The sequence below is a fragment of the Malania oleifera genome, chromosome 9 (genome assembly GCF_029873635.1).
Source record: "Malania oleifera isolate guangnan ecotype guangnan chromosome 9, ASM2987363v1, whole genome shotgun sequence".
Lineage (NCBI taxonomy): Eukaryota > Viridiplantae > Streptophyta > Magnoliopsida > Santalales > Ximeniaceae > Malania > Malania oleifera.
The window spans coordinates 15,126,330-15,152,948 of record NC_080425.1 but is presented as its reverse complement, the minus strand read 5'-3'; the positions used below and the strand labels follow the sequence as shown (position 1 = coordinate 15,152,948).

The window sequence follows — 26,619 nt, the reverse complement described above, 5'->3', positions numbered from 1 at the left end:
CAAGTTCCACCATCTAGTCCTCTTGTGTTGATTTATGCTACTCCTTCTCTTCCATTCTTTAATATTTATATCTAATACTAAGACTCTATGTTGTGCAGTCAAACTTTCACCTGGGATAACTTTACAATCCTTGCAAGATAGACAGTCCCTGTTCTTAGTTAAATCTATTTGGCTTTTATTGTAGCTCTTGAAAGTTATTAAGTATTCTTCTCTTTTTATAAAGCAAGTATTCAATATAACCAAATCATAAGACATGCAAAAATCTAAGATTGTATCACCAAACTCATTTTTATCTCCATATCCATGGCCTCCATGTATCCTCTCATACCCTATATTATCCTTCCCAATGTGACCATTCAAATCAACTCCTATGAATGTCTTTTCAAAAATCAGAATCCCTTGTAAAATACTTTCCATATCTTCCAAACATTGTCTTTTCAAATTTTTCGGTAAGCCTATTTGGGAAGCTATGCACTAATGACGTTCACTATCCGTTCACTAGCTCTAGGCCTAAAACTAACTTGATTGTAATGATCCTATCCCCTATTCTTTTAACATCTACTAAATTATCTTTTAGGTCTCTATATATAATAATACCCACCCTATTTTTATGTTTCTCTTTACCAATGTACCAAAGTTTAAATCCTGATTTTTCAATTTTCCTAGCTTTCTCTCTTACTAATTCGTCTCTTGAAGGCAGACTAAATTAATTTTCCTTCTAAACATTATTTCAACTATTTCCATACTTTTTCCCATAAGCGTCCCTATATTCCAAGCTGCTAATCTTATCTTAGTTTCTTGTACTAACTTATTAACCCTCTCCCTTTTATACTGACCCGATCTATTCCTTCATCTAGGTGATTTTCGTAAGAGTTCATGATAAAAAGATTTGACAAAGTTTTACATTGGCTATCAGCTACCTAACACAACCCCGCTCCTTTATCCGGGGTTGGGACCGGCTGTGTGTACAAAGACTACACAGGCGAAGTACACATTTGCGTTTTTTTTTCTCTTTTTTTTTTTAAGCAAACTTATTTCACAAAGATAGTTTTCTAAGTAACATCTTACAACTAGTAGAAACTACTCACACAATACAATGGATTAAAAAAAACTTTAAAGCTTCTAATTTTGATTTTTGAGTGTGCTTCCAAGCTAGACTAAAATCCATGCAATAGTACTTTTTGAAAAAAACAAATTGTTATATTCCAAGACTTGCAAATGAAAACACAGAAAATCAAATATTAAGCCTACAACTTCTAGACACAAAATCCAATAAAATATATCTAATAACAGTAATAAAAAAAATAAAATAACATCAGAGGAGATCTCACCGGTAGCTGAAACCAAAAAGATGAACACAAATGCTTGAAAAGTACCCTTTGATGCAAGAAAATTGATGTTCGTAACAAGAATCAATTGAAGAACATTTAAGTAAGAAGAAATTGCAAGAATTCTTCAATCTGCCCAAATAGGAGTTGGGACGAAAAATGAATCTGAAGTTTTGGGTCAACCAGGATTTGATTTTCTATGGCTTCAGCTGCTATATTCTCGTCTTTGCCTCAGCAAATTTGATACTACTAACGAAAATCAATCGAAGAATATTTAAGCAATGAGGGATTGCAAGGATTCTTTAATCTAAATTCAAGATTCAAAATCCAAATATATTGAAGAAACAAGATTTCTCAACCCATAAAGTCTTTATTGCTTTTTCATGATTTTAGGGTTGAAGAAACAAGAATCCTAGAATTTATTTGGGTCTTTGGGAGAAAAGAAACGAAAGAAAGGAAGTTCCTGATGTAGGACAGATATTAGAATTAATATATATTGATTGAACTGAGAGGCAGAATAGAGAAAGAAGAACAAATAAGGGAAAGAACAGAACAGAACAGAGGTGAGAAGCAGAATCAAAAGAGAAAAGAGAAAGAAGAAATAATTACATCAATCAAATTAAACTTAATTAAAAAATTACATCAATCAAATTTCTAAAAAATTGAAAAAATAATAAATATCGTTCGAGGAACCATTTTTATCATTTTTCAATTGTTATGTACAAGAGTATTGTTATTGAAGCACCTAAAAATGAGTTTAAAATTATAATAATTAAATAGAATAATTATAATTATGTTTATTTTAATTAAAATATTTTTAATTGATATATTTTATATTTTATTATTTCATTCATGTCAAATTAACTATAAAATATAATTTTGAATTTCTGTCTCTGGCTTTCAATTTTCATTTCTAGCTTGTGATCATATAATTTGTGACAGTGATACCAAACGACCCCTAAGAAAAGGTAACTCATATCAATGACCGTCAAAAGTTAAAAATGCTGCCACTGAAATATATACTGATAAATATTATTGACTAGCAACCATCAAAAATTACAATTGCTTTTGACCTCAGATTCATGTTCCTATTCATATTACAGAATCAACCAACATTCTGTTCTGCTGATGCGTCATCCCAGCCATCTGGGCCCTTTCCTTCTTAAACTTCTTAGCAATTCCTAGATCACTTCTAACAAGTACACAATTCACAGTTAATTACACTCCCTTTCTTCTCTGATTTCACTTGCTTATATTTTACACAAATATATTTCCCTTGCTTGTCCTTGTTTTTTCCAGATCTGTTAACCTTTTAAGTGCAACCATGTACTGTTGGTATCACTCGAATGAGAAGTATAAAATTTCAGTCACCAATCAGCATATGCAGAAAACCTAAAGTGCCTGCTTAGTTGCAACAAGCACAACCGCATAGAGATCATAAGTCTCCTAACTATTAACTCCCATGTTAGAAACAAATCCAGCATGAAGAATGTTAGAAGTATTTTTCAATTGTTGAACAACTGACCATCTTGTCACTAGGAACAGCATGAAGACAAGAAGCCATAATAAACCAGATGCACCCTAAAAGAAACACATAAACACAGACAATGTGAAATTGAAAAAGGGAATATTCAGCAAATTGAAAGTTTTCAATGACTTCAAAATTGTACAGATTTGACATATTTTCCTACGTTACCAACGCAATGCAAAAAATAAACATCTGACTGCATCTGACATTATCTGTTATATGCATAACCTGCCTGAATCACGACCTATATAAAGTGTTTTCTCAATCAATGATGCAACTAGCAAAGAAGAAAATATTTTTAAGAATCATCTAATTTTTTTCTTTAAATTTTTACTCTGAAATCACCCATAGAAGCTTGAGAGTGGCACCAAAATAACCAAATAATTATAAATTCAAACTGGACTCCAATCATGAAATCATCATTGGCCATAAACTTTAAAATTTGTTTACAAGTCAAAATCTTAACAAACTCCATGGCTAAATCAAAGGCCAGGGCCACTCACATATGCCCCATGAGGTGGTAACAATAAAAAATGTTCCTAACTTAACTAAGAGCCACTTTTCTTTCTTTAACAGACGCATTCACTTTATCTTTCCTTGCACAAGTCTAAGAGCTCCTACATAAAACAATCATCAATGGTTCAATTTAATTGCCCAGAAGTTTACCCATTAAAATCTTAATGGTGCTCCATAGATCACAAAATAAAAGATGGGATTCGGGAAGGCATTCTTGGGTTGGCAGATATGTCCAATGAAGTGGCAAAAATAAGCACATCTGAACTGCAGCCAACCTTTTATGTCATTAACAGATGTAGTTACTTTTTCCCTTCTCTCATATTTCTAACTTCTATGAGCACTTGTGGATAACCATCCATAATAGCTCAAGTAGATCTGTAGATCACCCACATGTTTGGGCAGGTTTATCACAGATATACGTTATACAAACATGTCATTCACAGGAAGCCCAAAATCTGAAAATTGATCATATGATCAACAACAACAGTACGGAAAAGAAAGCAGCAATATCTCACATACAGGATGCTGAAAAGCTGCATTGTGGATCATGTAGTCAACACCAGCATGAGGAAAAAGGGATTCTGCTTTCTCTACAGCCTCCCTGAGAGAGTCTTCCCCAGATGCCAAATCCAATGGCAAAATCTTCACATCATGAGGTGCATGTCTACCTGCAGGCAATCAACAAGAGAGTAAAATACTAAAAAATATTTAAAGTATTGGATCGAGCTTTCAAGGGAGGCACACACCAGTGAGCTGGTTCTTGACTTGTTCCAATTCAGCTTCATTCCGAGCAGAAAGAATGAGCTTGGCACCCAATCTTGCAAGTTGTTTAGCAAGTACTTCCCCTTCACAAGTAAAAATGGAAAGGGAAAAATGAGATGATATGATTGGCAACACCAACCCTTAGGACACAATATTAAAGTATTTGTATTTTGTTTAATTAAGTAGCAATTTCAAATCTTAGGTTACCTTTGGTTCTCAGAATGCCTATTCTTAGGAATAGATTGGTTAGAAAAGGTTAGTTACATATAGTTATATAGCAAATATGTTGTTACTGCAAAGCAAATGACAAAGTAAAGTTTTTTCATGAAATCGTAATACGGAATAGACAAGGAATAACTATTCTCAAATTTTCCCATGGAAATGTCTATTCCTTTCTTATACATGTTAGATGAAATAATAAAAAATATACAAGGAATAGCTATTACCACTATTCCAAAATTTCTCATTGTATTTCATCCTATTCCGAGGAATAGCTATTCCACGAACCAAACATAACCTTACTGTTTTGCAGCTTGTTAGATACATAAGTTACAAATTAACTTTGATCAATTTGACTCCTAGCCCTCCCATTTTTAAATTTATATCTGGCTTCAGGACACAAACCGTCAACTGATTGCCTATACTCATCGACGGTTTGCTATCTGGTTGTTCCTGCCTCAATCAGTTGCACAATCAGTCGAGAATTTGTCGACTGATTGCTTTCTGTCCCAAGTCGTCGACTGATTGCCCATAATCGTCAACTGATTTCCTATAATCGTCAACTGGTTGCCTATACTCGTCGACTGATTCCTGCTGTTACAATTGGTTTATTTTCTGTTTTTTCCGCGTTTGTTTCTTATTATTTTTAGCAGTTAATTAGTTAGTTGGAATACTGCGTGTATATATATGAGTTTTATGATGTACATGAAATTAATTACACAAGAAATAAAATACAAATTGGAGATTTGAGTTTTCTCTCCAAGATTCATTTTCATTTCTTTTTTTTCCTGCAATATTGTTCTTACTTTCAATTTTAACGTGGAATCAAAGCAAGATGCTCGGTTCTTGACTGAGGATTTTTCCAATCCATATTTCCTCCATCATGGAGAAAGTCCTGGTTCAATCTTGGTTTCTAAATGGTGAGAATTATTATACATGGAGCAGATCAATGTTGACAGCTCCCAATGCCAAGAACAAAACAGGTTTTGCTGATGGAACATTTTCTAAGCCTGAAGATCAAGCTGATCCATTGTATATTCTGTGGTTTCATTGCAACAGTATGGTGCTTTCGTGGATTTTGAAGTCTCTCACACAAGAGATTGCTGCTAGTGTTATCAGCTCTTCAATTGCTAAAGAAGTTTGGAAGAATTTGAAAACCAGATTCACACAAGGTAATGGTCCTAGCTTATTTCAACTCAAGAAAGATCTTGCTTCATTAGTTCAAGATCAATCTTCTGTTAGTTCTTATTATACAAAACTGAAAGCTGTATGGGATGAATTTTCTACTGCGAAACCCATTCCCAGCTGTTCTTGTAATCTGGGGTGTTCTTGTGGAGCTTTGAAAACAGTGATTGAGCAACATCAAAAGGAATATGTTGTTCAATTTTTGATGGGTCTAAATGATTCTTTTACACACATTCGAGGACAAATTCTATCCATGGATCCAATGCCATCTACTGATAGAGTTTTGTCCCCCACTTTACAAGAAGAAAAGCAAAGGAAGGTGGTGGGATCATCTTTGATAACTGAGACTGTTGCTTTATTCAGCAAAAATGTTCCTGCAACAATGGTCAAGAACCATCAAAAGCAACGTCCCAGGCCAATTTGTACTCATTGTGGTTTTACTGGGCATACGGTTGACAAATGTTACAAATTACATGGGTATCCTCCTGGATATCATCAGAATTCAAAGACCAATACTTCATCTGCACATCAAGTCTCATTATCTTCAAATGACTCAGATTCTTCAGCCACAAACCCTCAGTTTCCTTTCACTAAAGAACAGTGCCAAAAACTCCTTTCCTTTTTACAACCCTCTTCACAGACCCCTCAACCTTCGGCCATGAATGTTGTGACCAAACCATCTACTGCTTCTAAACATTTGAGTTTGTCAGGTATGATTAATTTACCTGATATTGTTTCTAAACATCCAAATTCTTGGATAATTGATAGTGGAGCTACTCATCACATGGTCAGTTCTATTTCATATCTCACTACAATTATCTCCGTTAAAAATACATCAGTAAAATTGCCTAATGGTACATGTGTTCCTGTCACACACATTGGTACTGTGAAAATATCAGATTCATTAATTCTTCATAATGTTTTGTATGTTCCATCTTTCTCTTTTTATCTCATTTCAGTCAAAAGACTCACAGAAATTATTGTTGTTTGTTGTTTCTTTCTCATTCTTGTCTTATACAGGACCAATATTCATGGAAGACGATTGGAGTGGCTAAGCAAGCGGCTGGATTATATTTGCTGCAAGAATCTTTTTGAGAATTCTGATGTTTCATCTGCTGTAAATATTACTTCCTCTGTAAATCATCATTCTTTTGACCTTTGGCATTTTAGATTATGACATCCTTCTTTTCATAGGATTCAAACAGTATGAAAGATGTTTCCTGATATTCATACTCATTCAAATTTTAATTGTAATGTTTGTCCATTGGCAAAACATAAAAGATTGCCATTCAATATTAGTCATTCATTCAGAAATAAAATCTTTGATTTGATATATTGTGATATATGGGGTTCTTTCTCTATTGAGTCAATTTCTGGTTTTAGATATTTTCTTACAATTGTGTATGATCATTCACGTTGTACTTGGGTATATCTAATGAAAAATAAATCTAATACTCGCTCTCTGGTTCAGCCATTTTTTAAACTCATAGAGACACAACTTGATATTCATATCAAGACTAGAAGGACTGATAGAGGTGCTGAGTTTGGTATGCCTGAATTTTATTCTTCTAAGGGAGTCTTGCATCAGCAAACATGTGTTCTTACACCTCAACAAAATGGTGTAGTTGAGCATAAGCATCAACATTTATTAAATGTAGCAAGATCTCTTAGATTTCATGCAAATTTACCCCTTGTTTTCTGGAGTGAATGTGTTCTCACAGCTGCTAATTTAATAAACAGAACACCTTCTCCTCTTCTATCCAATAAAACACCATACGAAGTATTATTCTCAAAACCACCAATTTATACTCATCTTAGAGTTTTTGGTTGTCTTTGTTTTGCATCTACTCTATCTCATAATCATTCAAAATTTGCACCTAGAGCTCGTCCTAGTGTCTTTCTTGGATATCCATATGGCACCAAGGGATATAAACTCTATGATTTAGAAACCAATGTCATTTTCTTATCTAGAGATGTAATTTTTCGAGAATCTGTAATTCCATTCAAAACCGGTTATGATATTTCCACTCCATCAGTAGTCATACCAGTTCCTCAAACAGATGATTCTATTCCTATTGATATACAAACTGCTCAAAACATTCATTCAGATTCTGCTTTCAATCCTGTTGATGATTCAGCAAATACTTCAACTTCTTCCCAACACAATCTTGATTCTAATCCATTGCAAAATCAGATTAGAAAATCCACTAGAATACATAAAGCTCCATCATATCTTGCAGATTATCATTGCAACTTAGCTAATATTGCAGATGCCACTTCACCATCAGATTTCATGAGTAATGGTCTTCTCTCAAGTACAAAATATCTAATTTCTAATTTTTTGTCATATTCTAATCTTTCTTGTTCTCATAAAGCATTCACACTTTCTATTTCTTTGCAAAAAGAACCTACATCTTTTCGACAAGCCATTCAACACACTCATTGGTGTAATGCCATGGCTGATGAAATTAAAGCTTTGGAAGATAATAAACTTGGTCTATAACTCATTTACCTCCTAACAAGCAAGTTGTTGGATGTAAATGGGTTTACAAGATTAAATATAATTCCAATGGTTTTGTGGAAAGATACAAGGCACAATTAGTTGCTAAAGGATATACACAACAAAAAGGATTGGATTATTTGGAAACTTTTTCACCAGTTGCCAAGTTCGTCATAGTACGAATCTTGCTAGCCATTGCTGCTTCCAAAAATTGGTCTTCACATCAACTGGATGTAAATAATGCATTTTTGAATGGAGATTTAGAAGAGGGGGTATACATGTCTTTACCTCCTGGATTTCATTACAATTTGAAGTTTTCATCTGCTTTGTTAGCTCATAATTTTGTTCAATCTTCAGCTGATCACACGTTGTTCACTCGACAAAAAAATAATTTGTTCATTGCATTGTTGGTATATGTAGATGATATCATCATCACTAGTAATGACGATGATGCTGTCGCTGATTTAAAAAGGTATCTTCTTCTCAGTTTAAGCTCAAAGATCTTGGTCCTTTGAAATATTTTCTTGGTCTTGAGATTGCTCGTTCCACAAAAGGCATTGCAATTTCACAAAGGAAGTAAGCCCTTGAGACATTGTCTGATTCGGGGTATTTAGCGTGTAAATCGGCTTCATTTCCTATGGACCAGAACTTAAGATTATCTAAAACAGAAGGAAAGACGCTCTCATATTTACTTTGTTACAGAAGACTAGTAGGTAGACTTCTCTACTTAACCATTACAAGGCCTGACTTGTCATTTTCTGTTCAAATATTAAGTCAATATGTTGCAAATCCCACTGAAGCTCATTTGGCTGCTACTCATGTGTTTTGAGACACATTAAAAGTAATCCTGGTCAAGGGTTGTTTTTTCCATCAAATAATGATTTACAGTTGAAAGCTTTTTGTGAAGCAGATTGGGCTGCATGTCGAGACTCTAGAAAATCTATTACTGGTTTTTGTGTGTTTCTTGGACAATCCCTCATTTCATGGAAATCCAAGAAGCAAAATACAGTGTCTAGATCTACAGCAGGGACGGAATATCGCGTCATGGCATCGACTACATGTGAAGTTACTTGGCTGCAACATTTGTTGAAGGATTTCCTTGTCATCCATTCTAAACCAGCTGTCTTTTTTTTGTGACAATGAGGCTGCCTTGCATATAGCCGCCAACCCGGTATTTCATGAATGTACAAAACATATTGATATTGATTGTCATATTGTTCGAGAAAAGTTGATGGTCGGCCCTATGAAAGCACTACATGTTCCTTCCATTGGTCAGTTAGCCGATATTTGACAAAGCCTCTTGGTTCCAATTTTTTCTCTAATATTCTTTCCAAGATGGGTGTTATAAATATTTACACTCCATCTTGAGGGCGAATATTAAATTTATATTTGGCTTCAAGACACAAACCATTGATTGACTGTCTATACTCGTCGACGGTTTGCTATCTGGTTGTTCTCCGCCTCAATCAGTTGCACAATCAGTCGAGAATTTATCGACTGATTGCTTTCTATCTCAAGTAGTCGACTGATTGCCCATAATCATCGACTGATTTCCTATAATCATCGACTGAATCCTGCTATTACGATTGGTTTATTTTCTGTTTTTTCAGCATTTGTTTCTTGTTATTTTTAGCAGTTAATTAGTTAGTTGGAATACTGCATGTATATATATGAGTTTTATGATGTACATGAAATTAATTACACAAGAAATAAAATAAAAATTGGAGATTTGAGTTTTCTCTCCAAGATTCAATTCTTTGTTTTCCAGCAATATTGTTCTTGATTCAATTTTAACACCCATACCTCCACTTTTCTACAATGTTTCCCTAACAATTGCTTATGCGTCATAACATTCACTTTAAATATCAAGAAATTAGAATTAGATCAACAAAATATTGTTCCAACTCACCAACGAGTAAGAGAAATTAAACTAAAACTAGAGAGAAGACATGAATAGCTAAAAATAACTATAAAATTCACAACAAATCAAGTTCCAAATTAGAAAAAAAAATGTTATTTCATTACTAAAATCAATGAATTTATGCAGCAATGAGGAGTAAGCTAGTTAATTTTAGTAGCAGTAGAAGGGGTAAAGATAGACATAGAATAACTTGGAATAAGACAGTGAGCCCCCCTTCATTCGTCAGGGGATGTTGCCTAAAATTGTGCAAATTAATGGAAAATGACTCATGTAGCGGACCTTACACAGTGGGACTTAAGACTTGGTTGTTGTTGTTGTTTCGTACCAACATCATTGAAATTTGTGTAGCAAATTTAAAGCTTATGTTTAGTTCATGGAATGCATATTCCAAAATTTCATAGTGGAAATGTCTATTCCTATACCATGGAATAACACAAGTTAGCTTTACAATCTAGCTCCCTGACAAGAAACGTCACTGACATTTTCTTACACAAATTCATAAATGCACGCGTATTTATTCAATCAAAAGAAATAATATTAAAATTACAAACCGATTCCACGGCTAGCACCAGTAATCCAAACAACCTACAACAACATTTCAACGCCATAAATTCAAGATGGAAACAATAGAGAGAGTGCAAAAGAATCAAATTCGTTATTGCAACAACGAATGTCAAAAGTTGCTTACCTTATCTTCAATCTCTTCGCGTTTCACATGCTCTTTCGAGATCAAAGTAAAATCCCCTAAACAACAAAACAAGAAACAAAAAAAGTGAAAAACAAACCAAATTACACAAATAGCTCAGGATCCTGAGAAAGAGAGTTGGGTTTCGTGCAAAGAAGCAGTGAGTACCATCAGCAGTGACAAATTTGAATACTAAGAAGAGGAAAAGGAAGAGAAAAATGCAGAAGAGGAAGACAAAACAAGGCATGTTCGCTGGTTCGATTAATTGTTTCCGCTCGGAAATTTGAAAACGGTGCGGTATGGTTACTACGCCGGTGTGACCAGAGGTCACGCCCACCCGTGCGCGTACGTTGGAAAAGACTCGTGCAAAATATTTTTTTTTTTTTTTTTTTTCATATTTTTGTTTTCTATTTTTTAAAAATTATTTTTTTTTTTATTTTTGTCAATATTGATACTAAAAAAGTAAAAAATAAAAAATTTTATTTAATTATAAAGCGAAACGGGCAAATAAATAGTTTATTTAATTATACAGAATAGTTTTTTATTTACTTTTTTAAAATGCTAAAAAGTAATTCTAAAAAAGGACAACTCATTTTTTTATTTTTAAAAATATCTATAATATGATATTTGAGGTCATGAGTTTTAGAGTTTGAATTTGAATTTGTCTCGACTCTAAAATCAGTTCAATTTAGCTTTTTATTTTATTCTCTATTTTATTTTTTTGCAACAAATAAAAAATTAAGAAAATACTAGTTTACATATTTTTTATTTCTATTATCAATTTTCAGCTATTTATAAATATATATCTATATATATATATATATATATAAAAGTAAGATTTTATGATTTTTGCTTTTTAGTAGGTTATCAACTTCTTGTCAAAATATTTTTGTATAAAAAATTATATTTTTTAATTAAATCATTCATTTCATAAATATTTTTAAAATAAATTGAAGTAAATTGATTTTATATGCTCAAAATAAAATAAAAATATTAAAATAGTCCATAAAATATCAAAATAATAATAATAAAAAATTCATTTATAAAATATTTTTTAATTACCATGTACGATTATACTTGTAAAGTAAATTTTAAAATTTTAATACTTAAATAAAATAGTTATAATAATTTTATTATTATTATTATTATATTTTAAATTTTTCTTGTATTATTATTTTTAGATCATATTTAAAAATTATTACTTGATTCAATGACAAAAATGGTTATTTTTTTAATAAAGTATTTAATATATTTTACTTTTATAAATATAACCAAGTATGTTGCTAATTTATAGTTTTTGGGTTATGTTTTTTTGGTTTCTAGTTTTCATTTTTGTTTTTTACTTTTATAAATTTTATCGAGATCCCAAGCAGCTCCTTAGTTGTAAATTTATCATATATGGCTATATTTGAGATCATGGATTTTAAATTTTGAATTTGGATTTGTGCAAGGTTATTGAAGTTTATTTATTTTGACAAAAACATGACAATTAAAGTTTTCCACTAGTTTCGTGAATGGTGGGACAAATTCGGACCATCTACGACCTTCTTTCCCCCAACAACTCCAAGAGAGCTATAAGCTTGGGTGTGACAATATGAACCTTCTTGATCGTTGGTTAGAATTTTCATTATTATTCATATTTTACAAAACTTTTGGTTTAACCTAGATAGTAATGTTTGAGTAAGACAAAATTATTAGAGAACACAAAGTTCCATATTTTCAAAAACAAGTTAAGATAAAATGGTGGAGCGGTATAAATCTGAGTAATTTGGCAAACTCTGGCATAACAAAATGATTTGAACAGAATCTCCGTTTGAACAAATCTCATGACCAAACAAAAGTCTTAATGAACAAATAGTTTAACCAATGTACAAATAACCAAAGCAAAACCTTTCACCAATCCAATCTCAAATTTATGAATGTAATGTTTTAGTCTTTAGTTAAGGAGTTTGTCATAAACATAACTAAATTAAGAAAATATTTTTTGTCAAAAAAAAAGATTAAAGTTCTAAGAGAAAAAATTTTCCAAAGATTTGCTAGAAAAAAAAATCGAAAATTACTAATAAAGATAATATGGAGACATGTCCACATTTTAAAAAAAATATTCCATTCTTCAAATGGTTCAAAGATAAAGAAAAATATTTAAAAAAAAATTTTTCTGCTATTGACAAAATGGGAAAAGTTTACAAAACAAATCATTAACTTATTAAATAAAATCATCTCCTAGATGAAATAATTTATTTATAGCCTAAAGACAATAAAATCTAGGGAGTTATGTTTGCAATGGCTAATAATTTAGATCAGATACAACGTGTCATGCAACGACATGTTCAAATTTTGGGTTTGGATGGTTTAACAAGAGCTTATTCTTTTATTCTCCAAACTTGTCTGATTTTTACACCATTTCTTTTTCATGGGCATTCAAACTTAATATGTCATTTCTCCTTACATAAAAAACATGTGGTATGTATGTAAGCATTTGAGGAGGTGCTAGCATAATCTTTTGAGGCTTTTGCAAAGTACCTCATATAGAGGTTTTTTTTCCTTATATTCTCAACTTCATTGAATACTATGCCTTCTTTATTCAATGACATTCTTTGTGCGCCAATCATTTTATCAAAATTTTCTCTTCCTTCGGTGAAATTGTAAATTATTTTATTTTGATCCTCAATTTTCTTTTCAAGATCACAGATTTTCGGGTCTTGTGTATTTTTACCCTTTCCTTGATTTTGAGACATTTTTCTGATTTTGTTTTTTAGTTCATAAATATATAGATCTTTCTCATTATCAATGGAAGTTTGGGATCTTAGATCTTCCACTTTTTTCAACACCTTTTCATTCTTACTTTCTAATCGTTTGATTTTTAAATCTTTTTCTCTTTCCGTAAGATTTTTAGATTCTAATTCTTTCATAAGAGTTTCATTGTTATTTTTCAATGAAGTGTCTCACTTAGTTACTTTAACTAAAATTTTATGAACCTTGAATAGTTCACTTTATAATTCTTCATAAGATGGTCTACTCTCATCATTTGATTCATTAGATGAATCATCACAATAATCATTCTTCATCATCGTCACATGTCATAAAGCAAGTATAAGCAACTTCTTTGTCACTTGATTCACTTTCTAAACTATTAGAACTTATATTGTCTCGTGTAGTTGCCTTCATCGTCTTTTTTCTTTTTCTTCTTAGAATCCCTCTTAAGTTGTGGACAATCCGATTTAATATGCCCAACTTTCCTACAATTATAACAAGTAGGGAGTTCATTTTTAGTTTCATTTTTACTTGTTTTCTCTTCATCTGATTTGGAGTCGCTGAATTTTCTTGTAAATTTATTCTTCTTTCTAAAGATTTTTGCAAGTTTCTTGGTTATGAAGCCTATATCATTTACATTCATCACTTTTTCATCTTCATCACTAGAGCTTTCACTTGAGGCTTTAAATGCAATAGATTCTTTATTTTTAGATTTTCCACTTCTTTTGTGTATTGTCATCTTATAAGTGAGTAGAAAACCTATTAACTCATCTAATGAAGTGTTTTTCAGAATTTTTCCTTCAATTATTGCAGTGGCCTTAAGTTCCCAAATCGGTAGAAGTCCTCTAAGAATTTTTCGGATCATTTCATAAGTTGAGTAATTATTTCCTAAGGCATTAAGGGAGTTTATTATATGAGTGAACCTAGTGTACATACTAGTGACGGTTTCATCCGGATTCCTCATAAAGGCCTCATACTTGATTGTGAGTGTGTCGATTCTATTATTTCTAACATCAATCGTTCCTTCATAGGTTACCTCTAGTTTATCACATATTTCTTAAGCTAATTTGCATGTCATGACCCTATTGAATTCATTTACATCAATAGCATAATATAGATCATTCATAACACTTGAATTTACTTGCAACATCTTATGGTCATTGTCGGTCATCTCTTTTTCCTCTTTAGGTATTTCTTTGTTATCTATGTTGTTGGTAGGGACAAGGTCATCATGTGTGACAACTTTTCAAATTTTTCAATCCATGGTTTGCAGGTATATCCTCATTTGTTGTTTCCAAAAAGTATAGTTGACACCGCAAAAGAGGGGTGGTCTATAAGAGGATTGACCATCGGCAAAGGGAGATACACCTGGGTGTGCCATAGGAATTTTTATGAAACTTCTAGTTTTAGATTTACTACAACCTCACTCTGATATCAATTTAAAGGTAAGGTGTACTCTTAAGAGAAGAGGTGAATTGGGATTTAAAAATTTATTTGTAAACTTTTAGTTAAGTATAATCCCTTTTAAATTTTAAGTTAATCTCACAATTCAATTTAACTTGATATTTATATAATTATTATCAACCACCTTATCTAGATTACCCAACAACTAATATAATGTTGTAAAGTCAATATGGGCTAGATTGCAGACTAGAAATGGCCATGAATTACAAACACGATATGGAAAGGTTATTGAGGATACTCATGGGCTGAATAAATGAGAAAAGAATGATATAATGGAAATAAACTGAAATGAAGAAAAATGAGAAAAATAAATGAAACTGTGAAATGGGATATAAAGTTTATAACAGTTGTATTTTATATTTATATAGCTACTTGCACATATCAAATATCTTATCAGATGAATAATGTTTTGACCGATTATGTATATGTATATTGATGTAATTGCACTCATATTGCCACACACTGCCAATAACTTATTCCGTCTTACTAAAATGTGTCTCACCAAAGTATTAAATATTTCAGGAAATCAAGATCGAGTTGGTGATAGAGCTCCCAGATATAGTGGAGCAGGGACCCTGATATACAGGGCGAGTGTTTGATCTAAGGATGGATGTTTTCCTCTAGAGTTTTATTATTTTGGGGTGTTTGTCGATGTATGTATTTTTTGATGGATTATTCTCTGGTATGTATATTCGCTGTGGCGTATGTATATATTGTCTTCCGTTGATAAGTATTTGAAATATAATGTGACCGGTATACCAGTGCCCAATGCGGGTTAGGTGATATGTATGGTATAAAGATTGATGATGTGGCCAATTGGTGTGGATAAATAATTAATTAATAATAATAAAAATTATGAAAGATCGGGGCGTCACAGGATTAGTACGACCTTCATGAATTAGCCTCAAGTGCACTCAATTAAGAGTCTCGTCCTACTCCATAATTTGGTTAATTCACCTCACTAGGATCCCAATTGAATCGACTAGTCACCTCCATAATTTGTTTTTTTCATAGTTGAGATACTTATATACACTTTGGCTTCTTATTAAGGGGAGAAGTGTATTCCTTAGTTTCTTTGAAACGGGTATGCCCTAGTGCCTTTGGAAAGATAACGAGACCATAGATGATCAATGCAAAGGCTCAAATTACAATTCTTGGATTAGTACTACCTTCAATAATCGACATCAAGTGCTCTTAATTAAGAGTCTTATCCTAGTCCATATTTTGATCAATTCACCTCACTTGATCAAATTCACGTCCGCATTGATCCATAAAAGATTGACGATCTACCATATGTATCATTGAATTCCTTCTTGTCGCCATTACATCTAGCCAATGTAAACATAGTTTTGTCGCCAAATCGAGGCGGACACCCAATTTCACTGTGACTAGTAATATAGGAACCAACTGTCATGTCAAGCTATCACCATTGACCCTAAATTGCCTCAAAATACCACTATGTAGTCTCTTCACTCCCCTCATTTCCATCATAGCATGCTTTGTCACATAGGAGTCTTAACACATTTGCATTTTAAATGGTCTGAACAACGAAACCTATTTTGGATATGCAAGGCTCAGATTTGGATTTTCAAATGTTCTTGTGTATAGCCCATCAATGGCGGAGTTGGATGAGGTTAAAAGCAAGCCCAAGCTCAACTTAAAAACAAAAAAAAAAACAAAAACAAACCTAAGCTCATTATAATCTCAGCCTAGAAGAAAAAAGATTGCTTTTCTAAGATCTTGTAATGCTCTTCGATTTGAACTTGTATCAACCCATTTACCTTTTGATAGTGTAAAAGGGATTGAATTTCTAACAGCACAATGGTGCAAACAATAAATATAGGGTAGTTTAGTAGCACCCATCAATGCTTCAATGCTCAACTAAAAACAGGATAATTCACAATAAAAAGGCTTGTAGGCATATGTTACTGTGCTAAACTTAGATGAGCTAAACTCATTAGAACCGAAGATTTCCCCAACTCTAATTTGAGTTAGCCTAAACTCATGTTAAATTAGCCTGAAATGGCAAGTTGAACAAATCATACGTTGGGTTAGACCCTTATGGTGCATTTGGCTTGAATGATAGTATACTTGAGGTTAGGCCAAGGATCATTAGCCCATGTTTGATGTAATATAACAACATCTTAGGATTTCCCAAAAGAGGGGGCTTAGCCTATTTTTATGGGATTATGGCTAGCCAGTTTCTCCCATAGGCTTTATATGACAAGAAAATAAAATGTGAACGGACAAACCCCCCTCCCTAATCAATTTGAAAACAGACATTGAAGGCGTCATGTTTGCACTTACTTTGGGCTATAATTCTAATGTTGGTGAGGTCAGACTTGTTAGACACGGTGGTTGGGAGATCAGGAGTTTCGTTGACAACATTAGCTTGTGGCCATTGGTTGGAGCAAATGGCCTAGCACCCAACTCAATGCATAGGAGCTCCCTTTGCTCTCATTCATTGCCACCATCACCTTGACTTTTTATACTAGTCAAATCATCACTTGTTTTTAGTGTAAATTATCCGAGTGATGTTGAAGAGTGATTAGAAACTAACGGTCAAGATCCCCAATGTTGTGGCCTACTAAGTTCTATGTCCACTTCCTCAATACCATGTTGAAGAGAATCCCTACCAAGTTAGAGCCATACCGCCAAATGTCATTGTCAACGATCCCAAAGGGGTGTCCCTGCCACAAATGATCCACAAAGATACCCTTGCCCTTTTAACGGTTCATATTGTGGTAATTTTGGAGTCACAATTGTTAGGTGCTTAATATTAAACACTAATATTTTGTTTATTTTTTCTTTTGTTTGTAACTTTTACCCATGTTTTGTTTGTAAATATTTTTAGAGAAATATTGATTCATTTATTATTCAATTCAACAAGATGGTATAATAAGAGTTTCACAAATCACTTACATTGCATTTTGAAGCACAATTTTTTGATTTTAGATTTAAATCTAGGTGAATTTGGACAAATTTTAAATATAATTTTATATTACATTTTATTCAAATCTAATACAACTGCAAGTTGAAGACTTCTTCAAATGTAAGATTAGTATTTTGTAATTTAAATAAAAATAATTTTTTTTTTATATTTTTAAATTTTAGTGACATTTTAATCTTTTGACTGATTGGAAGAGTGTCCCAATCTAAACATGGGACGTGCTAATAATCATAACTAGTCCTGCTCAATACGATCAAATCCGGTCCACTCCAATAAGCCTTGCCACTGAACCAAACATACCATCAAGGTTCAAGCCCAATCCGGGTTTATCTTGACCAGATCAAATCCGGTCCACTCCTATAAACCTTGGCCACTGAGCCAAACATACCATCAAGGCAAATCCGGGTTCATGATCATTGGCCACTGAACCAAACGTACCATCAAGGCTCAAGCCCAATCCGGGTTTATCTTAACCAGGCCAATTCTAGCGGGTATAATCCGAACAGGAAACCCATATCCTTCTCGGATTTTCTCTTCTTGTTCTTTTCTTCGAGCAGAAGAAAGATAACAGAGGTTTTAGGAGTCGGATATAAACAAGGTTTTCGTATTAGCACTCTCTCTCTCTCTCAGCCATGGCCGCTTTGCAGTACCTCGAGTCTCTGCGTAACGCGCACCCGGAGCTTGCCGAATGGTACAACACGCTTGCAGATCTATACCAGAGAAAGCTCTGGCACCAACTCACTCTCAAGCTCGAGCAATTCGTAGCCCTCGCCGTGTTTCAGGTCTGTTTCTGTTACTTCTGCGACCTATTTTTTCTTTACCTGTATATTTTTTCTTTATCTGTATCAACCTGTGTTCGTTTTTTTTTTAAAAATAATTTATAAATATTGGTCTTTCTTTTTGCCCAGTGATTTGTTTTCTGTTATGCAAAATTAGGTATTTTGCTTGATTCATATTGTTCAATTCGTCTTGCTTTTTTGATGGAAATTAGGGTTTAAATATCTTGGAAATTAAAATTTCCAAGTTCTGTAGATTGTAGTGACGGGGCCCTTTTATTTATTTTTCTTTTGGTTACAGTAAGCACCATCTGTTCTGGCCAAATATTGTTCCTAAAAAAATTTCCAGTAGTTGCTATTTATTTTTTACATCTCCATTTATTTAATTGAGTGAATTTTTTGTCTTGTATACATTCAGTAACTTCAGTTATCACGTGGAAAATATTCTCTTTGGTTTTGAAAATTTTATTTTCTTTCTTATAGAAAATCAATATTATAAAGATTTCATGTCAAGACTAGTAGAATTTAGCTTGTTTCCTGGTCTGTTTGGTTTTATTTTTTTCCCCAAGTGTTTGTAGGAGTGTAGGATTAGCTGTTATTTGTTATTTTGTTTGTAGAATTCGTGGGTTTGGTATGTCTGAAAAAAAATACAACAGAAGTATGTGACGGTAGATATTGAGGCATGGGTCTTCTATCTAGCTTGGAGAGGTGGAAGAGCAGTATGTGTTTTATGAAGGGAAATCATCGAAGGAAGTCTGCTAATAGGATTGGCATAAAATTGGATCCCTAAATACTTCATGGTGCACTATTGTTGTTCAATCAATGATTTTTTGACTTTTTCCCTTTTGGTGTTAGCTAGAGTCTGCTTATGCACGCAACAATCTTGTGGGCAGTGCCAGCTCCACCGGGGATTAAAATAAATTGGTAATAAATGTGGTTTTGGTTGGGGGGAAATGACTTTGAATGGAATTTACTATTTAGGAGGTAGTTGCAGGACTGGGAGTTGGATGATGTTGTGAACATTCTGGGGAACCTGCATTGGACCCGGTTTTGTGTAATTGTGGAAGACTCCATCTTGTGATTGGGATGTAAAACCTCAAATTATTGATAAAATCGTTCTGCAACCTTAATGGTAGCAAGAAGGTTCTTCCTTTAAAGACCTTGGAAGGTTGTTTGGAGAGCTTGATTACCCCTTTTGCTTGGGAAGTGACTTGGGAAGCTATTCTTAAAGGGGACAATATTGATATCAGAGGAGACAATTGGTTCTTGTTGACTGGTGCTTTTTTGTAGTGAGGCAGAAGAAGTGCTAATTAGTTATTCTGATGTTAGGGCAGGAAGGTTTGGAGGCTTGGGTCTGATCTGGCAATGGTTTTTTATTGTTTGGTTCAATATAAAATGTGTTATTTCTTTTTCCAAGTGCTGGGGATATAAGGGTTGTAAGCTAAGTTCAAGTAGTGTGAGGGATATTGCTTTGCTTGCTTGTTTGCTTGCTTTGGTGCAGGGGAGGGTAAAAATAGAAGAGCATTTGAGGGAAAGAATCTATCTGTTCAGGAGATTTAAGGAAAAAATTTTGCATTTTTTTTTCTTGGGGACTTCACTAGTCGTCAATTCTTGGTTAGAAATTTTTGGTCTTTGGTTCTTGTATAATCTTTTTGAAGCTCTGGCAGTTGGGTTGGCACTCCCTTGGTGCCCATTCAACTCACAAGAAATATGTGTAGTGCTCCAGTTTCCTCTCTCTCTCTCTCTCTCTTTCGGTGGGAGTTTTTATCTCTTGGAATTTCTATTTCTTCTGCAATTGTATGGAGAGAGAAGCAAGGTACAATTTTTTTTTTCGTCAGACAACTTTAGTATTTTGTTCGTAACTCAGGGCATGATGCCAGAATTTGGAATGGGTGATTGCTTTGGAAATCTTTTGTGTAAAAAAAATTTTTAATTTTTTTTTGAATGCCAGTTCTTCTTTTCTTCTTCCCCCGTGGGCACAACTATTCAGAAGAATAAAGATCCCTTTGAAATAAAGGCATTCACAGAGACTGATTTTTAATCTTTAGTAAAATTAATAATCATGCTCTTTTTTTGCAACTAAAAATGCCTTATCAGCAAATCTGTCTGATATGCAATTCTTCTACTAAGAACCTCTTTCTTTCTTTTTTAGATAGCTAGACTGTTGTGGACTAAATTGTTTGAGATGCTTGGAGAGAGGTAGGTATAAGCAGATACCTTTAGCAATTTGTGATTAGGATTTTGGGTTTTTGGAAGAAGTAAGTATCAAAAGGTCTTGTGGACATGTGTTTGCAGAACAGAAGTTAATATTACATGAGAGTTGCAAAATTATCGAATTTTTTACAATTGGTTTACGTCACATTGGATTTACTTTAGAATGTGTAAATTTCCCTGCATTTCTTTGGGCCTTATTACTGTTAGGGATTGTCAAGGGATTGTAAGGGCATTTCTTTGAATGATATGCAAAAAGAGATAAGAGGGGGTTGAATGTGCGGAGTTTTGTGCTAGTTTTTTGACATAGAATTTAAGATATTCCTCTCTTCTATTACGGAATAGCGATTCTTGTTGATTTTCTTGTCTTAATTGGATTGTTGAGTGTTTGTTGTGTACTTCCATAGGACTACTGAAATTAGTCAAAAGATATTCAATCTTGTCTTGTTAGCTAACACCAGGCTAATGCTGTGTATTATTGAATTTACTGGAAAAAAATCCTCTTTTCTTGTGTGGAAGAGTGAGATTACTGATGGGTACTGGAGCAATTGTAGTTATTTTGGTCTGTGAAGATAGAAAGTCCTGGGTGAAATCTACTGTGGAGTCGGGATATTTTATTATTTTGAGGCTTTTGGTGAATAGTCGGGGCAGATTCATATTTGTTGAGAACTTTGGTGAGATGGAGTTTTTACTCTATTTGTGTCCGCAATGATGTGGTTGCCTCTGGATGGTGGTCATCTCATTGAATCTTGAGTTGTCTGATGATGGGTGATTAGGTAGACAAAGCTGCTGCTATTGAGATGACAGCAGAGGCATGAAGCGCAGAAGGTTGCAGGAATTGATGGTTGGAAATGTTTAAGGTCAGGGGTCATCAAAACAATCACTTGGAGAATGGAGGGAAGAAGGGATAGTGAAGGAGTGTATTACAGCAATCTCAACGTCTAGTGAGGTTATAGAGTCAAACACAAGAGAAAAGTTGGAATTGATTGAAAATAGATGTTTTCTGAATCTATGTTGGTTGCCACCATGGTTGCGTAGCCAACTAGAGTAGGGAAGGGAGAGCTGTTGGGTGTGATTTTTGTCTCAAGTCTGGTTGAAATCTAATTTTAATTCCAAGAGAGAAATGGAATGAATATGGCATGCCCTTTCTTGCTGGAGCTTACTAAGGGAATGTGTTCTTTATGAATTGAAGTAGGGCTCTGGTCAACAATGCAAGCATTGGGTCTTGAATGTGTCAATTTTTGCCTTTGTTTGGGCCAATGAACTGGTTGTTTGCTTATCTTTGAATTAATTGAAAGTTGGAATTAAGGTGGCTTGAGCTTCTAAAATGTGTTCTGCAGGAGCTCAGCGAGGAAATTAAATTAATGCTGATAACTTAGGAAGCTGGTCTGAATGTATTGGATCATACAGAACAGAAAATGTCAAGTTTCTTCTTTGTTTCTTTTCTTTTTTTTGGTGGGGGGGTGGGGTTATGGGAGATAAGGCAAGCTTTGAATGGGAAATTCTGATGATGAATATTTCTGTGAGCTGAAGCAGGCTTTTAGAGTGGTTCCTGATCAGAAGCAGATAACTGGTTCTCCTGTTTTGATGGAAGATGGCAAGGGTGATGTACATTTTGAGGATGGTTCTTGTTTTTTGGATTTAACTGCAAAGGATGGGGAGAAGTTGTTGGATGAGCTGGGGATTCATGAGGGTGCACCAGTGTTGCTGACTTCTCTTGCTGAGTCAATAATATTTGAAGGTAATTATCAGTTGATAAAAGCTGAAGGTGAGAAAGGGTAGGCAGGGAGTAGGGACAACACAGTGCTTAGCGGTTGAGGTTTTAAAGGGTTCTTTTATCTCTGAACAACAGGTGTAAGGTCCTGTGGATGTGAGTGTTGTAGATCAGATTTGGGTCCTGTGAGGGCAGGCCTTGCTATTCCTTGCACTCCATTGAGTTACCCCCTTTGCTTGGTCATGTTTCTCATTCTATTGTTGATTTATTTCTGAATATGAATATGCAGGTTCTTCTTTCAAATGGTGTTAATCCAAGTGTTTGTGTTCTTTTTGATTCTGTTGGAATTCATAAAGAAATAGATTCATCTTCTTGCCAAAGGGGACTTCAGCCAAAAAGGGAATGCTAGGGATCCAGGAACTATGTAGATGGTCTTAAATTGGTGAGTTCTGTTGGGCAAGAGGTGAGGATTTCAGTTTCCCTTAGGTTGGAGTTGAAGAAAGAAGTGCATAAGTTGGCTAGTTATTAAATATGGGGGAAAGGGTTACTAAGTCTTTTAGAATGGAGATCTTGAGCTGGAATATTAGGGGTTTTGTAGAAGAGTCTAGATGAAATCCCGGATGTTGAAGATAACTTTTGCTTTCCAATTTTTTTTGTGCAGAAAAGGCTAAGGCTTTAAGATTTTACAAGATGATTAAGAAAATACTTTAAAGCGAAAGGCCTTCAATAATCCCCAAGCCAAAGCTTTGCATCTCCCCTCAAAGTAGGACAAAAGAATCTAGCACACCAATAAAGAAGTAAGCTTGTGATCTCTCCTTCAAAACGAGCCTCTCCTATGAAAATAGAATGCTGAAATTGGAGCACGATGAATGGAAGAAAATGTGGCAGTAACAGTTCCAATGATCTCTCACCCACTCAAGATATATTGTAATAACCAAGATGTGGTGCACTATGAACAGCAGAAAACACAGCAGCTACACCTCCAACACGCAAGTCCCAAACTCTTTAACGTTTGGGGTGTTCCCTAGGCAGGGGCGGATCTAAGGTCCCCCCCCAAGGCTTCCCCACTATTCTTTTTAAAAAAAAAAATTAAGTCAACAAACTTCCACAGGCTCCTCCCCCTGCCCCCACCCCAACTTTCTACATGCTTGCCCCTTGGCCCACTAATTTTTTGCATACTTTATAGCCCTCCCACTTCTTTCTCCTTTAATTTTCTAATTTCAATTCCAAATATCGAAATTTCAATTTTTCATAGTAAAAAAAGTTAAAACTTGAACAATTAGTCAAAATATGATCAAACCAATTAAAAAACAATAAAAATAAATTTGTGTTGCAAATATTGTAGTTTTAAAAAAATAAATGTTGTTTTGTGAGATTGTAAAAGATTTTTTTTTTTTTTTTCGGTTACCTATTACATACTTCTTTGCACATATTTTGGAACATTTGTGGAGAAATAATTTTCATTCTTATGCTTGGGTTGGCTTTTACTAAAACCGCACTTTTATTTTAAATAAACATTTTGGGCATTCCATTCTTTATATTTTTTTAATTATTTTTTTTTTGGTTGAGGGATTGTAACTTGTCCTAGTTGTAAAATTATTTATGAACGTTTCAAAGTAATTCCATGTAATGTTTTAGGTGCATAAAGGTGGATTAGGAGGATTCTTGATAATAGGAGGGCTTGGATTTGATTCAGCACTAAGGCTGATTCTTGATTTATTAGGAGGTAATTGTAGGGTTGGTCCCATTCTTCCCCGATTTGGTTTCTCTTTGGAGGAGTCAAAGGATTTGTCCAAGTTGGAGCTCCGAGTTAGAAAACAAAAAATTGTTTCAAGTTGGGATTCTATTAAAAATTCTTCTTCATATTTTTTTAAATAGTTGATCATATATATATATATATATATGTTTTTTTTTACTGTTTTTCACCATTATTGGAATGTTTTTATTTATGATTATAATTTTAAAAAATTTAATTTTTTCATATTAATAAAGTAGATAATTTAGTTAAAATTCAATGAAAATTATCATAAGCATAACTATACTAAGGGTCTGTTTGGCGCAAGGATTTTTTTTGGAAAAAAAAAAAGAAAAATAAGGAAACTGATTTTTCATTATATTTTCTTTTGTATTAAATTATTTTAAAAATAAAAATTTGTTTCTTTATGTTAAATTATTTTAAAAATGCAAATTTGTTTTAATTTGATAGTGTGAGGAAAAATTAACTGTTAGTTATGTGTAAAATTAAAATTTTGTTTGATATGATAATATTTTTTATTTTCTTTTGCACTTTCCTCGATAACGAAATGTAAAAAAAAATTGTTTTCTTCAAAACACCTTTCCAATGATTTTCAAGTTTCAAATGCCCCTCCCCCCAAACAACTATTTCTGGATCCACCACTGCTCCTAGGGGACTTTGTTGCTAATAAATGTAGAATTTGATGAGGGATACTTAGTGGTTTGGGCTGTGTGAGAGTAAGAGGAGTCATTTAGTTTTTCAGATAATGTTGGTGCCTTGGTGGGCCTAAAGCTGGGGAGAAAGGAGGGGGGCTGAGGGTCGATGGGTTAGGTATTCCCAGCAACCCAAGAGCAGCTTCATAGTGGATAAATGCTTATGGTGTTTACCTTTAGAGCCGAGTCCCTATGGCACAAGTTGATTGATAATAAATATGGAGTTGAACAAATGTTTTGGGATGCTAATGTGGGGTTTTTTTTTTTTTTCCAATTGCAACAGAAGGAATATATTAATTGTGAAAGAATACACCATACTGGAGAGTAAGGAATCCTGCAAAAAATAGAAAAAATCAGAGAAAGTAGAAAAAAAAAACAATTAATATAAATCTCACTAGTTGTAACTTCCTCCAAGAGAAAGAACAATAAAAAGCTGATGAGAGGCAGATTCAGAACTATCAAAACAAAGAACACAAATGTATGGAGATAATGTCTTAGAAGGCCTCCTATTCTGCAACATATTGTTAACTCTATATCAAGAACAGCCAATCAAATAAAAGCCTTAACTTTAGAGGGAGCTTTGGCCTTCCAAATCATATGAAATAAAAAAAGGACATATTCTCTTGGGTCAAGAACCGAAGAAAGAATTGCTAAAAGTTCTTCTGAAGACTCCAGCACCCACTTCCTCACATCCTCCCTATTGGAAGGACAGCAATCCTCCAATAAACTCAACAAAGATGCAAAGATTCTCCACCTCTCTACATTTGAAGATCTATGGAAATGAAAATCACATGAAAATGAATACTCATCCAATTGCCCATGTCAAATTTGGTATTAGGAATAAATTGTGGATAAAGCTGAGATATATATCTCAAATACTCACACAAGAAGATCTAAAACGTACATTAGCACCCACTTCCTCACATCCTCCATATTGGAAGGACAGCAATCCTCCAATAAACTCTAACAAAGATGCAAAGATTTTCTATATTATCCTTGTTTGGGCATCAGGGAAGAATTTGTTTCTTGAAGGAGTATTGGATTGGGGATGCGCTCCTCTCTAGCGCTTATCCTTGATTTTATTATCTGTCTAGTTGTTGTTGTGCTTCCATTTCTCATATTTTGTCTTCTAAACGGGGATATGGTCTCTTGTTAGGGCCTTAGGGTTAGGGGTGTGGCCTTCTTATATTTGTCTGCTAGAGAAGCTACTACAATCTGGACCTTGAATACTTTGGAGGAATATTCTGGTAAATAGTTTTTTGATCATCTCATGCATGATTCCCGTGGTGCTTAGTTCCCTTTGCATTCTGTATTTTGGAAAGCCAAGGCAATGCCCACAATCAGTCCCTTTACCTGGTCTGCAGTTAGCATGATTGATGCCAATGATTTGCTTTAGGTTGGTAAACCAAATAAAGCGTTATCCCATATGCGATCCTTTGTTTCCAAAGTGGTGAATCAAATGTCGGTTGTTTTTTCGTTGCTTCTTTTCCTCGCACATTTGGAGCTGGTTTGGTATTTTTGGGGAGCAATGAGTTGCCTTTGGAAATTTTTTTCCTTGTGGGCTTTGGTTGTAGAAAGATGGGGAGTTTCTTTGGAATATGTTGCCTTTGTGTTTTCGTTTAGTGTCTTTTATTGGAACAAAATTCTAGTGGCTTCAG

The 26,619-nt window shown here is 33.9% G+C and overlaps 2 protein-coding genes across 3 annotated transcripts in view; one reads left to right on the top strand and one right to left on the bottom strand.

Moving 5' to 3' along the window:
* LOC131164315 (uncharacterized) overlaps window positions 1-11,003 on the bottom strand; it is a 49,341-nt gene extending 38,338 nt beyond the window's left edge. Inside the window, exons 1-5 of one of the 2 annotated variants that reach the window (XM_058121421.1) lie at window positions 10,813-11,003; window positions 10,648-10,703; window positions 10,511-10,544; window positions 4,119-4,217; window positions 3,892-4,040 (exon numbers count right to left, since the gene is read on the bottom strand). In XM_058121421.1, the coding sequence (XP_057977404.1) occupies window positions 3,892-4,040; window positions 4,119-4,217; window positions 10,511-10,544; window positions 10,648-10,703; window positions 10,813-10,891 (417 nt within the window). In that variant the 5' untranslated portion in view covers window positions 10,892-11,003. The remainder of the gene's footprint in view (window positions 1-3,891; window positions 4,041-4,118; window positions 4,218-10,510; window positions 10,545-10,647; window positions 10,704-10,812) is intronic. The other variant, XM_058121422.1, reaches the window with a different exon arrangement.
* Window positions 11,004-18,201: 7,198 nt separating this feature from the next.
* Window positions 18,202-26,619, top strand: part of LOC131164314 (26S proteasome non-ATPase regulatory subunit 13 homolog B) — a 47,432-nt gene continuing 39,014 nt past the window's right edge. The window contains exon 1 of the mRNA XM_058121419.1: window positions 18,202-18,594. Coding sequence (XP_057977402.1) covers window positions 18,445-18,594 — 150 coding nt within the window. The 5' untranslated portion in view covers window positions 18,202-18,444. The remainder of the gene's footprint in view (window positions 18,595-26,619) is intronic.